The following is a 14,903-nucleotide window of genomic DNA, read 5'->3' as shown; positions in this document are numbered from 1 at the left end:
ATAAACTGAAAGTTACCTACCTTTTAAAACGATCATAATAGTTAGTATGTTAGTAAGTGTACATACATCTTTGTAATTAAGCTTATGAATTATATGTATGTACCTAGTAGTAGTAAGCTATAAAAATAAGTAGTTAGTATCCTAGTTTATTACTTACCTATAATATTATAACTTAGATAGCTCAAAGATAAGATGGAAAAGTGAGAAAATTATTTGATTAATATGTCTATACCTACCTACACTATGTTTATTGTATGTAATTACTCACTTAGACTTTTGAATTTACTTATTTTAAGAGGGAGCAGTGTTATGTATAGCAACCTATGTATGCCTAGTTATAAGTACACATTGATACTGCCCAATAAACCAGTTCCTAATTGGCCGTCTTGCGTTTCACTTGTACCGTACATTACAAATAGATACACTTCCTTTTTTACAGCAACAAAGAGTTACGTCATATGAAATCAAATCAAAACTTTATCAGTCAACAACATGCAACAGACGTATTTATTTTATAGTCTAACTACAATATCTATCTATTGCAATTGAATTTGAAAGGGATTTTTGTAGTTAGCTTTTAAAACCGATTACCAGAGCTTTGTTGAATAGTTTAGTATGTATCTATAAATAAGCATATCTATCGATTCAGTATAATTAAATACTTAACTATAAATCATCATCATCATCTGCCTATAGCAGTCTACTGCTGGACGTAGGCCTCTCCCAAAGCACGCCACTGGATGCGATATTTAGCTTTCCGCATCTAAAAACTTCAAAGTGATAGCGTTTATTAAAAAACAATCAATAACACCACCAAGCGGACTGCGCCCCGTACGCACGTCTAGATTGGCCCCAACATTACCATATAGATGGGTACGATGGGTCCAATGTATTTGTGCAATCCTCGAGGGAAATGTCCCGACAGTCAGACGGGTCCATGCGTGTTTTAATAATTTTATCTACTATTGATTTATGGGCTGAAAAAATATATTTTTTCACTGCGTTCGGATATTACTTGTTATTAATGTTATGACAGCCATTGTTGGCTATCGCAGGAGTCATTATTCCCAATGGTGCTGTTGAATATGTATAATAGAAGGTTTTTATTCAGATACATACGAGCCAGTGTCGCGGGTAGAGCCTTGTTAGCACTCTCCACTTCACTATAACATCGTCATAGAAACTGAAATCCTAGAATGGCTCAGTAAAGTCGTGCTACACCCTGTATATTTACCGTTTATTCATACAAAAGTTACAGAACGTTTTAGCTATTCAAAGTCAAAGTCAAATATTTTTATTCATCGTATAAATATAAAATTTTCTGATGAACGTCAATTTTTACAAACTACTCTCCGTTCGGATAAGGGGGGGCTCTTTCTTATTGAACTGTGTGGTCTCTGTGAAAGAATAATTTTCAAGTACAGGGTGGAAGCACCTTCTGAAACATCGTATCTGCTGCAGCTGGAGTGACCTTAAAAGCGTCTACACACAAACGGCTGAGCATGATCAAAGCCCGGTTGAATTTACATACATATTCACGTTTGAAAGGATACAATGAAACGAGGCTATCTATGTGAACTACACAGCACATACACGCGTTTTAGCTGCGTACAGACCGGTCAAACGAACGCCAACAAACGGGTTTCGTTGACCTTCGTTGCTGCAATCTGCCCTGTATTATGTAGGATAAATATCCATCGTTGGGCGTTCGTTGGGCGTTCGTTGGGCCGGTCTAGTCTGTACGCAGCTTTAGATAGTCATGTACACAGAATGTAGGTATTTGTTTAAAATCTAAAATAAAAAAATACATTCTGTGGAAAATAGAAAGAACGCCTAACTGCTACCACTGAGCTCTTAAGTATTTGAAGTAGTACGATTAGATAATTCGGTTAGTCCCGCTATGGTATGGTCCCGGTATGGCACCCTCTTAAAATACCTATCAAAAAGAGATAATTTGAGACAGTAAACCAAATGCGGACTGTTTTTTTGCTTTGTTTTAATACCTGACACATAATCTATTTCTTATATTGTTAATCTAAGAGTATTTGTCACCGACTCCATAAGAAAATCACCACGCAATCCAGTGCCTTAAAACTTAGATCAAAACTGCAATAAAATCCGAATCACCATTTAGCTGTAGCGAGGCGGCAAAGGACAAATTTCAATTCGCTACTATCTTGTACCAAGTTTAATTGGTTAAATTAAATTACATAGTTGTCGGGTTTATCTTGAATTATAGTGGCGCTGATAATTTCTGTTAGCTTTGACAAATCTTGATTACTTCGGCTCGAGTTTACGTATACGTGTAGGATACTTTAATCTATTTGTTTGCTAACTACTAATGATACCTACCTAAATACACCACGAGCAATGAAAAAGCTTCAGTGATCGTCCTTTTTATTGCCCGTGAGTTTAAGTATCTAACTTAAAGCAAAAATATATAAAAAAATTACAATAACTTGAAAATTATCTCGCCACTAGTTAGATAGATGACGCTTACTCGGTCGGCCGGCGGCAGTTTTCCTTCTAGGGACGCAGCCTAACCTATTGTCATACAAGCTAAAACTAACGGTGAAGTGTCCAATCCTCAAAAATACTGCTGAGGCACGGGTCTCCTTCCAATGACGGAAGGGTTTAGGCCTAGTCCACCACGCTGGCCTAGTGCGGGTTGGTGGACCCCAACACAAGCAAGCTTGTTCTGAGAGAGTTGTCGGGTAAGTGGGCAACCCGACTGTCAGATGTTTTCAAGGCCTCTGACTAGGCTTTAGAGAGTTGAAGTGACTAACGAAACAGCAATACAACATGGAGTAAGTGTCGCATGAAATATTCATCGTACACGCATGAGTACGAATCTTGTTGTCCCTAACACGGAGTGGTTTAGGCTAACGTCTTCGCGTATGGTGCAAGAGAAATACACTGGCGATCAATGGAAAAGTTTGAGTGACAATAGCACAAAATTACTCCTAAACGGAAAAGGCTAGCTTGATGACGCCGTCTGCAATATTTAAGTACATTTAACAGCGCATCAGAATATAACTAACTTAAACGTAAATTTTGAAATGTAATTTTAAATTAAATATTTAAAACAAAAAAAAAAGTAAAACTTTTAATTGCTCGTTAGTGTATTATGCTGGCCTAATTTATATCGTAAACTTTGATTCATTCTATAGCAATGTCGGTAACCTTAGTCTTGTCTGTAATCTGTGTCTAAAAAAATATCTGTTCCAACCGGGAATCGAACCCGGGTCCTTCGGCATAGCAGTCAGGGTCACTATCCGCTACACCATTAGGTCTTCGTAGTTCTCTTATCACTTGGACCTCTGTCACTACAACCCAGTTACTCGTAACCCCCTTAACCATAAGAGGTCAGATTACACTGCGCCCCTCGCGAGCGAGATAAGCTCGCCCGAATGATGTACACTCGTCCTTAACTCGACTACGCATTTGTGGACCGGCCTTAACGAGGTTTTTAGGGGACGGAAGTCTTGAGTATATATAGGTACTGTATAGTTGTATGTGCGATATAGAGAGGTACATCGTTATCTTAATTTAGCAATACTACTTCATATTACTTAATATGTGAATTATACCGAAACGCAAAAGGTTAAAAGTATGGATGGATGGAAGTTTATCATTATTCTTTCACGAGAAAACGCCAGAATAAATTTTCATCTAAAATAAAAACATGTAGTAAGCTGTGTCCTAAATAAACGCAGGCTGTTTTTTATCGCATAGTTCCCACGGGAAACCTTTGAAGGCAAAGCAGAGCTCACGGGAATAGTGAGAACTAGGTATATAACTGCGAAAGTTTATCAGAATGCTCAAAAAAGTATGTTTGTTAATCTTTCATGCAAAAACGAGAAGAAGTTTTTCATGAAATTTACAGTAGGTATTACTGTTTAATGCCTGGTAAGATTGCTTTGCAGATAATTCACATTTGGGGCATGTTTTACCTTGCACAGTGAATAATTTTCATTCAAAGATTCCCATAACACTAAGGCCTAAGGTGCCCATAACAAAACAATTCATACCAGTTTCCCTTTTCGATTAACTGATTTGATATTTACTACGCTTACGATTTTTCATGAGAGGTGTAATCATATTTTTTTCGCACAGGCTTCCCCACAAATTTAACTCTTTCGCACTCTTATGAGTAAGTACTCGATGACAACCATAGACCACGCAGCAATAACGTTATCAACAACGCACAGCGATAACGCAATCCTATCCACACACACATCTTACCAAGTACCGGGCTAAATGCACGTCCCAGTTATGACGGCATGGATTTAGATAAGCACTGAAGAGATTCGGAAACCGGCGTCCTATGTGCCTCGTTTCGGCCCAGTACAGTCAGCGAAACAGACACGTATGCCACTCCAATGCAAACAGAAACTGTATAACAGTTTGATCCTTAAACTTGTGGGTGGAAGAAAGATAATTCAAATAAATAATATTTCAACGATATGCTATCGTTTTTTCGCCTCTTAAATCAGTTTAGGTATCTATGTTTAACCGACTTCAAAAAAAGGAGGTTGTTCTCAATTCGGCGAGATCTTTTTTACAAACATCAAAATCTAAAGATCACAGCAAACATAGGTTCATAACATTCAGACAGGCAGGCAGGCTTTTAGTAGTAGACGCACTGATAGTGATACAAACAATCTCCATACACTGAGAGAAATTTTATTGTAGAAATAAAAAAATCGATTTGCAATGCCCGTTAATACTATTTTAAAATAAATCCAACAGAACTTTACTTTAAAATAATAGTGAAACATAATTATTAAAAACTTTTGTTATTTCCATATTGTAATATCTATAACATGACTTTTGTTTTTGAGGGTATTATTAAAAAATCATATGATTTACAATGCCTATTGATTTCAATACAGTATTAATTATTTTCACAAAGGCTTGTTTAATTACTATAAAACATCCAAATGTAATAACAACAAAAAACATTTTAAAATTATGGTATTACTACATTAAATAAAATTTACAGTTCCCTCATAATACCAAGTGTATCGATTTGTGAAGTTGAGTGTCGTTGCTTTGTAATTTCTTCTCTGTGTATTTTCTAACGTACAATGATAATTCCGAGTATTTCTTAATACTAAAAATTTATGTAGCCCTGATGAAAAACATACATTTGTGAAATCAAACAAAGTTTGTAATCCCAAATGAATATTTGGTTTTTACAAGTGACCACAATGATTATTCCGAGTATTTCATAATACTAAAAATTAATGTAGTCTTTGTTAGTGTTTAGTTCATATGCCCGCTAACAGATGTCACTATGCAATAGTCTACATCGCGGTATTAAGTTTTCTTGTGTTATATTGACTTTCTGGTACGTACTTCCACCAGTAATCAGTGCTCAGATTTGGACTTTTACAAGTCTCATATCGTACTTTGATTCACAGTTCATAGTGAGATCCTAAGTACGTATAGAGCATAGACTAATATTGTTTGTGGTATAGAGACGGTAGCTACGAGAGCGAAGCTGATGGAACTCAGTTTCCAGTTTCCTTACGCTTCACTCCCGGTGTGGCCTGCGCTATGGCTATTGATATCACCAAAACGAGTACTTGAAATTACAAAACACCCACAATATATTTAACTTCACCAATGTATTTCCTAGTCAAGACAAAACTAAAGGATTATTAGAAATTACAAATTTTATGTACAATTATCACAACACAAATGTAGAATATATAAAATAGTTAGCTGAAATTACTAAACACACTACTGAATCTCAGTATGCTAATGTATTCCCCAGTCTACACATTAAAAAACGAAAAATATGTTCAGTAATAATAAAAACACAAACACTAGTATCACAAAACAACGTCTGTAAGTAACACAAAGTTTAGTAATATTTACAGAGGTACTACTAAAAGACACTATTTTGTTAAACTTAAAATGACAAAGTTTTATAAAATTCGCTATATCTATTGTGTAATGTCTACACATATTATTTACTTATTTATACAAAACTGAATTTACAAAAGTCCGACTGTAACAGTAACAGTAAATTTGTTGTCCTGGGAATAACACCCATTTTAGTAACTTCAACACTATTTTTGTACTTTTTTCTCTCAGTGTAGGTTTAGCATTTTTCATGTATCACACCCGTCGCATCAGTAGATCATAAAACTAAAGTATTTGCGCTGAGGTGACACATATCTCTTCTGCTGACTGTACAGAACAGCTTGGGGCTTAGACTAATGATGTGCAAATGGTTATGGCTATTGATTCGTGCGCCCATTTGCAATCAGCTGTGATGGTGGTGGCTTACGTAAGTGTGACTTAAGGCGATGAGTGAATTTCGTGAGATAATTTAAGGGCATTACCAGGACCAAATAGCGCCAATGATAAAGAAACTCATTATTTGATCATTCCTACTACTGTACTAGGTTTTAGGAGGTAAAATTGGGATTAGCTGGACGAACAGACTTACCAAGCAATTCTAGGTTTAAAATATATATATCACTTTGAAATGAACTCGCAAACCGCACGCTAATATTTAAATTGGCGTAGACAAATCTCTTAGCACACCCAACCTCATTACTTTAAAACTATCCGACTTTTCCTTTCCGGACTTCTAGAGAAGCCCATTCAGGGAATCCTACTTTAACCGTAACTATTTTTCTCGGAAGGATATTCTTTATCATTTCGTAACATTACCTCGTGTAGTATCTATGATAATATACTTTTTACAAGTTTTCAAATGCATATAGGTAGACAATAGATGCGAATCTGTAACCAAGAAATTTTAACATTTACGCTTCGTAACGTTCTGTAAGCAAAAGTATGTGTATGTATTCCACCCCAGTGCAAACTAAAAACAAGGGTGGCATATAGATTATCAAATGATATTTTATGGATAAATGGTATGTTTCGCAAACAGTGATAGCATGATTTCTGCAAGGCAGATAACTTTTATCCAGCTGTGGTTAAAGAGGCACACCAGGTTAAGGTATTTTTCATGACGTCACCTAGTCATAAATTTCATGTGTTTGCGCTGGATTAGCCCATATACGTCTATTGCTGACTGTACATAACATTATGACTACACCCTAGCTTCGAGATAGCACTCGCAAAACTCTTTCCAACATATAGGATTTCCTGAAAACGATAAGCCGTCGACACAGGCGCGTTATCACGAACTGAACACACCCTGTATATAGGATAATGTACCTGAAAATTACATGCCTACATGTACACGATAAGAAGCACATGAGGATGAAGTATGATGATGATAAAACGGTAAACTGAGTTTGAAATATGAACGTATCACAGGTTAAGTGAAAGATTTAGCTGAATCGCACTTTGTTATGGTTGTTCAATCATAACCAGTTTTAACCACGACGGAAAAATAGGGGTGATATAAGTTTAACGTTTCTGTGGACGTGTAACATTGTGGTTAACATGTTCATTTATTTAGTAAGACATAATTATATACTGTGCTACTGTCAAAAAATAAAACCTTCTTTAATGGGTGTTTCACTTAAAATTTGACATATTTATAAGGCGTCCAGAAAATTAGCGTTTAGCATCCTTCTAAATTTTGATGATAAAGCCCATAACGCTTTTGCATACTACGTCCCATAACGTTTATGCATATGAACCTATACGTATCGGAAAGCAATAAACGTTTTATTTCTTTCCCCTGCAACCGAAGTTAAGTGTGGAACTAGTTGGATACCCCATCCCGGACACCGCTCACGTACAAAACTTCGAGTGTACTTCTCCCTTACAGTTGTTTGACAAGGTTTATTGCAGTTTGATGGCTGTACACTTCTTTGGCAGTGCTTTCGGGTGAAGCAGGAAAGAAAGGACTAGAAAATGTTTGAGCGTGTTCTTGTGAATATGATATCCGAAGTTTAAATACTCCTTTTGTAGCTTTAATATACAGTTTTGCATACAATACCTACCCTAGTGCCCTAGGTGTCAAAAATAAATAATTATTTGTGTTATTTTGGGTATTTTTTAGTATATTCTCACAAGGTGTCTTGAAGATCGTCGTGTGAAACTAGAGCGTATGGTCATTACAGTCCCGTAGCCTTTCGTTTGTACTCCACTTTTTACGTGTAAACACTCCACTAACTCGACTGCAATGGCCCACTTTCCGCACTTGTATAATAAATGTACTATTGTCTAAAGTCTAAACATATCTTAGAAGAATACAATGTAGTAGGTTTTGTCTGGGATAAAAAATATATCCCTACAAATATAAATCTTTGTTCGATCGAATTGACTTCCATCAAACACAGCTCAGACTCAGTAGGTATGTATTCCTATTACATTATGGATTATGGTGCACATACAAAAGGATAGATCTACACTATAAATAATCCGTAAAACGTGCTCTTTCCCACTTTCTACTCGCAACAAACTTGTGGCAACTGTGAGTTTCAAGTGTGATAAAAAATACTATCACGACAAGACAAGACATAGTAGTGATAGTGTGACGTCAAAGTGATTTTTCACTATCATTATACTAATCCTAACTAATATTATTAATGCGAAAGTAACTGTGTCTGTCTGTCTGTCTGTTACTCTTTCTGGCCAAAATTACTGAACGGATTTGAATGAAATTTGGTATACATAATAATATACTCTAGACTAGTCTAGACCCTGGGAAAGAACATAGGCTACTTTTTACACCGGTATTTCCAAGGGATAACTTTTTAACGCGGGAACAGTCTTTTTAAAATAAAACGATGTCCTATGAGATATCAGTGATATCGCATACACGAATACCTATTGATAATAGACAGAACAATACAACTACTAGTTCAACAATACACATTTAATCCAAAACTAATTTCAGTCCATCGAGTACCGTATCGGGATTGCAACCAACCACCGCTACTCAAACATTGGAAAAAGGTATATTAGAAAAAACATTTGAATGCCAAGATTTGACTGGACGAATCCGTTATTTGTTAGTGCCAAACTTTTTTAGGTACTTCATATAATATCTAATTTACTTTAATCAATGTCACAAATTCTCAGATACAATAACAGATTACAGGTTTCATATATATTTTTTTTCTAAAATGTATTAATTTCGAAAAGACGAAACGTTTAATATATCGGAAAGTGTACTGGGGGCGTTTTGAGAGGTCAAATTGAAGTAAAATTTAAGAAATAATTAGTGTTAAATTCAATGCAATTTGAATCCGAAGTTAAACAAGTTCGCCGTAGGGAGCCCGAAGTTTAAGCACCACCGGTACGGACTAGGCACACGCATATTGACAATTAGTTAGTAACTGACAATTATACAGTGTCTGTGTGTGTGTAATCGAAACGTGAAAATTCGGATCAAATCTAAGTCAAAAGATTTTATTCATTTTTGGAGTTATAAACACTGGAGTTGAAATTGTAAAATGACTAATAAGATTCAAGATACAATTATTTGCATAAATACAGGTTAGTTACATTCATCTTATGTGTAGGTTAGGACATGCCATGCTTTTCCATGAGATAAATATAGAGAGGAGGCGTCATAGTCATAATTTTATACATTTTTACACTAATTACTTATACCTATATTTAAATTTTACATTATTGATTAAGTTAGGTTTCAATTGTTTCAATTATGTCAAAAAATTATATAAAACAGTAATATCGAAATCAATTAATTAAAAAAATAGTAGATACCTATTATCAGACCTGCCAGCATACATGAATTTATCATCAGATAACATTTAGAATAAGATCACATTTGTCTCAGTTACTTACTTTCAAAGGTACTGGCCGGACCGTATACAAGTGAGAAAGTATTTCGTGGAAAAACAATCCTAACTAATATTATAAATGCGAAAGTACCTGTGTCTGTCTTGCGGGAATAGCTAGTTTTAATAAATAAAAACGCCAAATCTTAGAATTGAACAATAGAATAAAAATAGTCTTTCAGAAAAACATAACTTCGCTTATTCGTCGAAACCGGCTAATAATTTCAAAGAATTCGAAGTGGGTTCCGCCATTTTGTCAATCTCTTTTTACGATCGGGAATCAGTTGTTTCTAAATATTCTTGTTCGGAAATACCAATGAATAAAATGGTTCCTTATAAATCTGATATGAGAATATGAGGAATATTTGTTTATTTACTTTTATATTGAAGCACAGGGGAACAGTAAGGTAAGTAAAATTGAGATTTGATAGTATTTTGTTCCAAGAAACGATTGCTTATTGTTATTTTCATATACCTACATAGGTATAAATAAATAGTAAGCTATTTTTAAGTTCGATATTGATACCAATACATATTTAAACTTAACGTATACACATTATACACTATAAACACTGTCTTTAAAAAACATTTATTCATCTTTCGTCGGCATCAGTCATTTTCGATTTTTTAAATGATAGTTCCAATGTGATGAGTTATGAAAAATATTAAATTTTTCAATAGGTATACCTATATAACCACTTTCTCTACGTATATGCATAAGGTAGTCCGTGTATCCAGACTTGGTAGTAAGTAAACCCTCAAAGGCGTGTTTTGAAACTATACAAGGCCAGAACGCAGAGTTTGGGACTGCTCGCGTATATTTTCAAATTAAAATGGTGCCATGATTTACTTGAAAGTATACAAGGCCATTACGCACTAATCGCGTATATTTTCAAGTAAGTTGGGCCAAAATTATGGCTTGAAAATATACTGTAGCAGTTACCACTGCGTACTAATCGTGTATATTTTCAAGTGCCAAGCGGCAATGCGAGCACTTGAAACTATACGTGATTAGTTACCAGGTAGCCCTTTTGAATTGTTGCTCTCTCTTTCTTTCATGCGAAATAGTAATAAGTCTATTGCTTTCTAAACATTGCATCATCATTCCGCACTTGGCATTGTTTTCGTAACTTTTTTTTTGTTTACATCGTACAGTTTAAAAGTAAATTGATTTAAATTAAATTGTTTTTAATAGTCAAAATTATCTCAGAAGAGGGTGTTGAACAATTCATAAAAGACAATTACTTACGGTGAATTCAAAACTTGATGAAAAATATGTTTGTAATAGGTCTATAGGGTTAATACCTACTACACTCACGAGCAATGAATTAGTCCAAGTAGCAAAAAGTCAACACAAAATGACTAAATTTTTTAAAACATTTATATTAGAATTTGATCAAAATTTACGTTTTTAGTTGGTTATAATATATTGATGCGCTGTTAAATGTAATGTAATATTGCCGATGGCTTCATTAAGCTAGTCTTTTCCGTTCAGGAGCTATCGTCACTGGAACTTTTTCATTGCTCGTGAGTGTAGTAGGTATTACTCTTAATTCATATAAATAATAAGAGATTAGTAGGTATTCTTGCTTGCAAGTATGATTGTTATAAATATCAATTTATCAATCAAATTAGAGCTTTTTCATATTTATTTATAAACATTCTATAGGTATGACAGGCAGAACAAGTAAATTATAGTCATGTACATTTACCTTAATAGTTAAGTAAATCAGAATCAGCATGTAGGTATAAATTATATGCGACAAGTACGCCAATCAAGCAATGTGCGTAATAGCAATGTATATTTTCAAGAACGATTCAGAAAATCCCAACTTGAAAGTATACGCGATTAGTACGCACAAATCGTGTATATTTTCAAGTAAAATATTATTTTTTTTCACTTGAAACTATACAGTGCTAGTACACTATGGGTGCGTTCTGGCGTTGTATAGTTTCAAAACACGCACCCTCAAAGTTATCATAAACCAAACAAATCGGACCAACAATCCATCTTCCACGCGGCCACTAAACTTCACAATCAAAACAAACAGTATCTATACATTGCCGGTCGAGCGAATAAAACTCAAACACAAGTCCATCACACGCACCATTGTACACGGAACGGTGCAATCATCACAGTTTGCTCAACTATTGTCGTTCTCAGGTTTCAGACAGAAATTTATTGGAATGTGTTTTCAGGAAACCATGCTGCATTGGAATAGCGCACAGGTTTTTTTAAATATGTGGGGACATCCATCTTCACTGTCTTTTGTTTAAACCCTCTATGTAGAAAGAGAGCTGTTCTATACCTAATAATAATAAATGGCGAGTTCTTGTATCGGAGGCCAAGACTCGCTTTGGGTCGCTGCGCCAGCGGAGTAAGTTATTAACATGATTATTATTCATTTTTTTAATACACACTCAACAGATTTAACTAACCAACGCAAAGAATAAAGACTTTATTTTTTTTTTAAATGGCAATTGTTTTAATTATTTCGGATACCTAAAAATGTTATCTATCTTAACTATGCTATCTTTCTTTCCACTTTTCCTATCCCTCCCGTACCGATGGAGCTCAGAACAATAACTCTCGACCCATGACTCGGAACGATATACGCGTCGCCGTTCCAACTTTAAATTGCGTCGCCGACAGTTTGAACCGTTGACTCTGTGCCGTCGGACGCTTAGATTAACAAAATACGAACAAGATGGTGTGTCACACACAAAAATAAATAAATAAACGCAAAACGCATTTCGTTTATTGTCAAACTGCTTTAAGTTGAACCTAATGACAACCATTTTACCAATAAATAAAGTCATAAATCTTCTAACCGAACTAATTCAAAATAAGAGGTAGAGAGAGCTCAGTGGTAGAAGTGGGTGTTATTTTTTGAGACATTTCTTTTGCACAGACACTCCATCTTATTCGTACATTGTTAATCTAAGCTCTGTGCCGTTGGATGCGAGATCTTCGTTTGTTTCGGTGACACTGAATTGTGATGCAGTTTCACAACTTTCCTATGATAACGCTTTTCTTTGAACTTTGTCAAACTATCCATCCGGCAATGTTTGAAAGAACACATCTAGGTTGTTAGTGAGTTGACAAGGGAGATACAAAACTGTACAGATAAATAATATATTACAAAAGCTTACCACAGTTATAAAAACGTCTAAATACATGCATGTGTTTTATCTACATAAAAAAAAGTTCCGTTTAAATTGCATATTTAAGTTTGTCCATCACTTGTATTGAGTAGTTTAACTATTTGTATTTAGTCCGCCGTTGTGTTCACACACTGTACTCTAATGACATGTACCTACCTATTTTGTAAAATGCTGTTTGTATTTGAATGCAATAAATAAAATAACTAAATTGAGATTTTGGAATTTTCACAAGCAATATTTTAAAGCCAACGAGTAATACTAAATTTAATTCCAAAATAAACATACGATTGGCTTGTCATAAGCAGCAGACGTCTATTGCGAGCAACGTTGTAAATTGAGGCGACTTGTTGCGCCACAATGTTGGCCACTCGGCTTTATAATCGCTGCGGCACTACGGAATAATGAGTAATGTTCCTAGGATCGTAAATAATCATAATGAGTTATAGTATTGAATCTCAAACCTTATACGGATTACCGGTTCTTAGATTTTTTCGGGTTAAAGTTCGTTCAAAATAAAATAAAAATAAAACCTTAACCCCTCCATCCCTTAACTGGAGTTAACCTCTATCTATAAGTACATAGAATATAGTACAGAAATCCATTCACAAAACTATGCCAAAATCACCAATTATTTTCGCTTTTTGTTTTTATTTTTTTATTGTTTATGGAAATTATGGCGAGGTCCCCCGATAGTTGACACTAAACTAAAAAAAGAGCATGATTACCTCATTTTTGTACTTTCTTTCTCAAATGAGTCAACACATCCATGGTACCGCAGCAGCCAGTTCGCGAATCGGCGTCAGCTTACAGTAGCTCGTTTTTATTTACTTTTTCCAACAACTCTTGAGAGAGCCAATTTAATTGTGCGCACAGATTTATGACGCTGCCTTGCTTCATAAGTGTAAATTTAACCGCAACATTATTACGATGTATGTAACATTGCACGATTTTCAATATAAAGTTTACCATTCTATTTGACATTTCTGAGTAAAAAAATAGCTGCAAGCTGAATTGAATCGAGTGAATCGATAAACGATTCCTCGAGTGGAACCCGCGACCTGGCAAGCGCAGCGTGGGACGCCCTCCGGTACTGGCCAACCTCCTTATGCCTCATATAGACTCACGCCGAGAAGCCGCTCGCCGATAGCGACGAGAACACATGTTTGACCACACCGTGAGTGTGGATGGTTCATTGAAATCTCGGCGTGAGTCTGTATGAGGCATAACTCCTCAGGAAGTTGTCTGGCGCTACAAAGGGAGCGGCCTATGTTGACTACGATTTAGGGTCCGATACTGATGATAATGTAAAATAGACATAACATCTCTCACCAGCCCCTTGACCCAGAAACTCATGGTTAAAATTTGGTGATGGTGAAGCCAACGATAAAGATTACGGTTAAGGTTTTACAGTTTACCATATGATACGTTATCTCTGTCACCTGCATACAGTTTAACGATAGTTTCTGCTAGAGGCGTCACTTTTTAGACGGGGAAACGTAAATTTTCATGGTTGTAAGCACTCACCACAGTGATGGGGTAGGCGGGGTTGATGATGGTGTACAGCAGGATGTGGTTGGGCCGCGCCGGGGGCTCGCGCTTGCGCCGCGGCTCGCCCGACATGAAGTTGTTGCCATTGCTCTGTGGAGAGAGAGAGAGAGAGAGAGAGTTAGTTGAGAATTCATAATTAGAGAAAGAGTCACTTTTCCGGTGGAACAAGTGATCCCTCGTCCAAACTGGCGTGTAGATCGGCGCGACGTTGTAGAAGAATTGAATCATGAAACCTTTCTTAACGTAATACGAGTATATAACAGATTGCAAACAATCACAGACGCTTTCATCAGTGTAATTTCAATTTTCAACGACTCAAGCTGTGACACAAAACTACACACTTCTTAACGAAAGCTGAGTCACATAATTGCACAATCCTTGCCCAACGTATATCATTTCCATTACATTCGTAGCATACCCAACACTACAGAGGTACACGTAAAA

General features: G+C 35.7%; 1 protein-coding gene across 3 annotated transcripts in view; it reads right to left on the bottom strand.

The window, feature by feature from the left end:
* The window catches only part of LOC105384440 (heterogeneous nuclear ribonucleoprotein L), a 333,915-nt gene that overhangs the window by 215,720 nt on the left and 103,292 nt on the right, over nt 1-14,903 (bottom strand). For all 3 annotated transcript variants that reach the window (XM_048632216.1, XM_048632217.1, XM_048632218.1), the window contains exon 2: nt 14,436-14,549. In XM_048632216.1, the coding sequence (XP_048488173.1) occupies nt 14,436-14,549 (114 nt within the window). The remainder of the gene's footprint in view (nt 1-14,435; nt 14,550-14,903) is intronic.

Source organism: Plutella xylostella, chromosome 31 (assembly GCF_932276165.1).
Source record: "Plutella xylostella chromosome 31, ilPluXylo3.1, whole genome shotgun sequence".
Classification (NCBI taxonomy): Eukaryota; Metazoa; Arthropoda; class Insecta; order Lepidoptera; family Plutellidae; genus Plutella; species Plutella xylostella.
The sequence above is the reverse complement of the archived record's forward strand: the minus strand, read 5'-3'. Positions and strand labels throughout refer to the sequence as shown.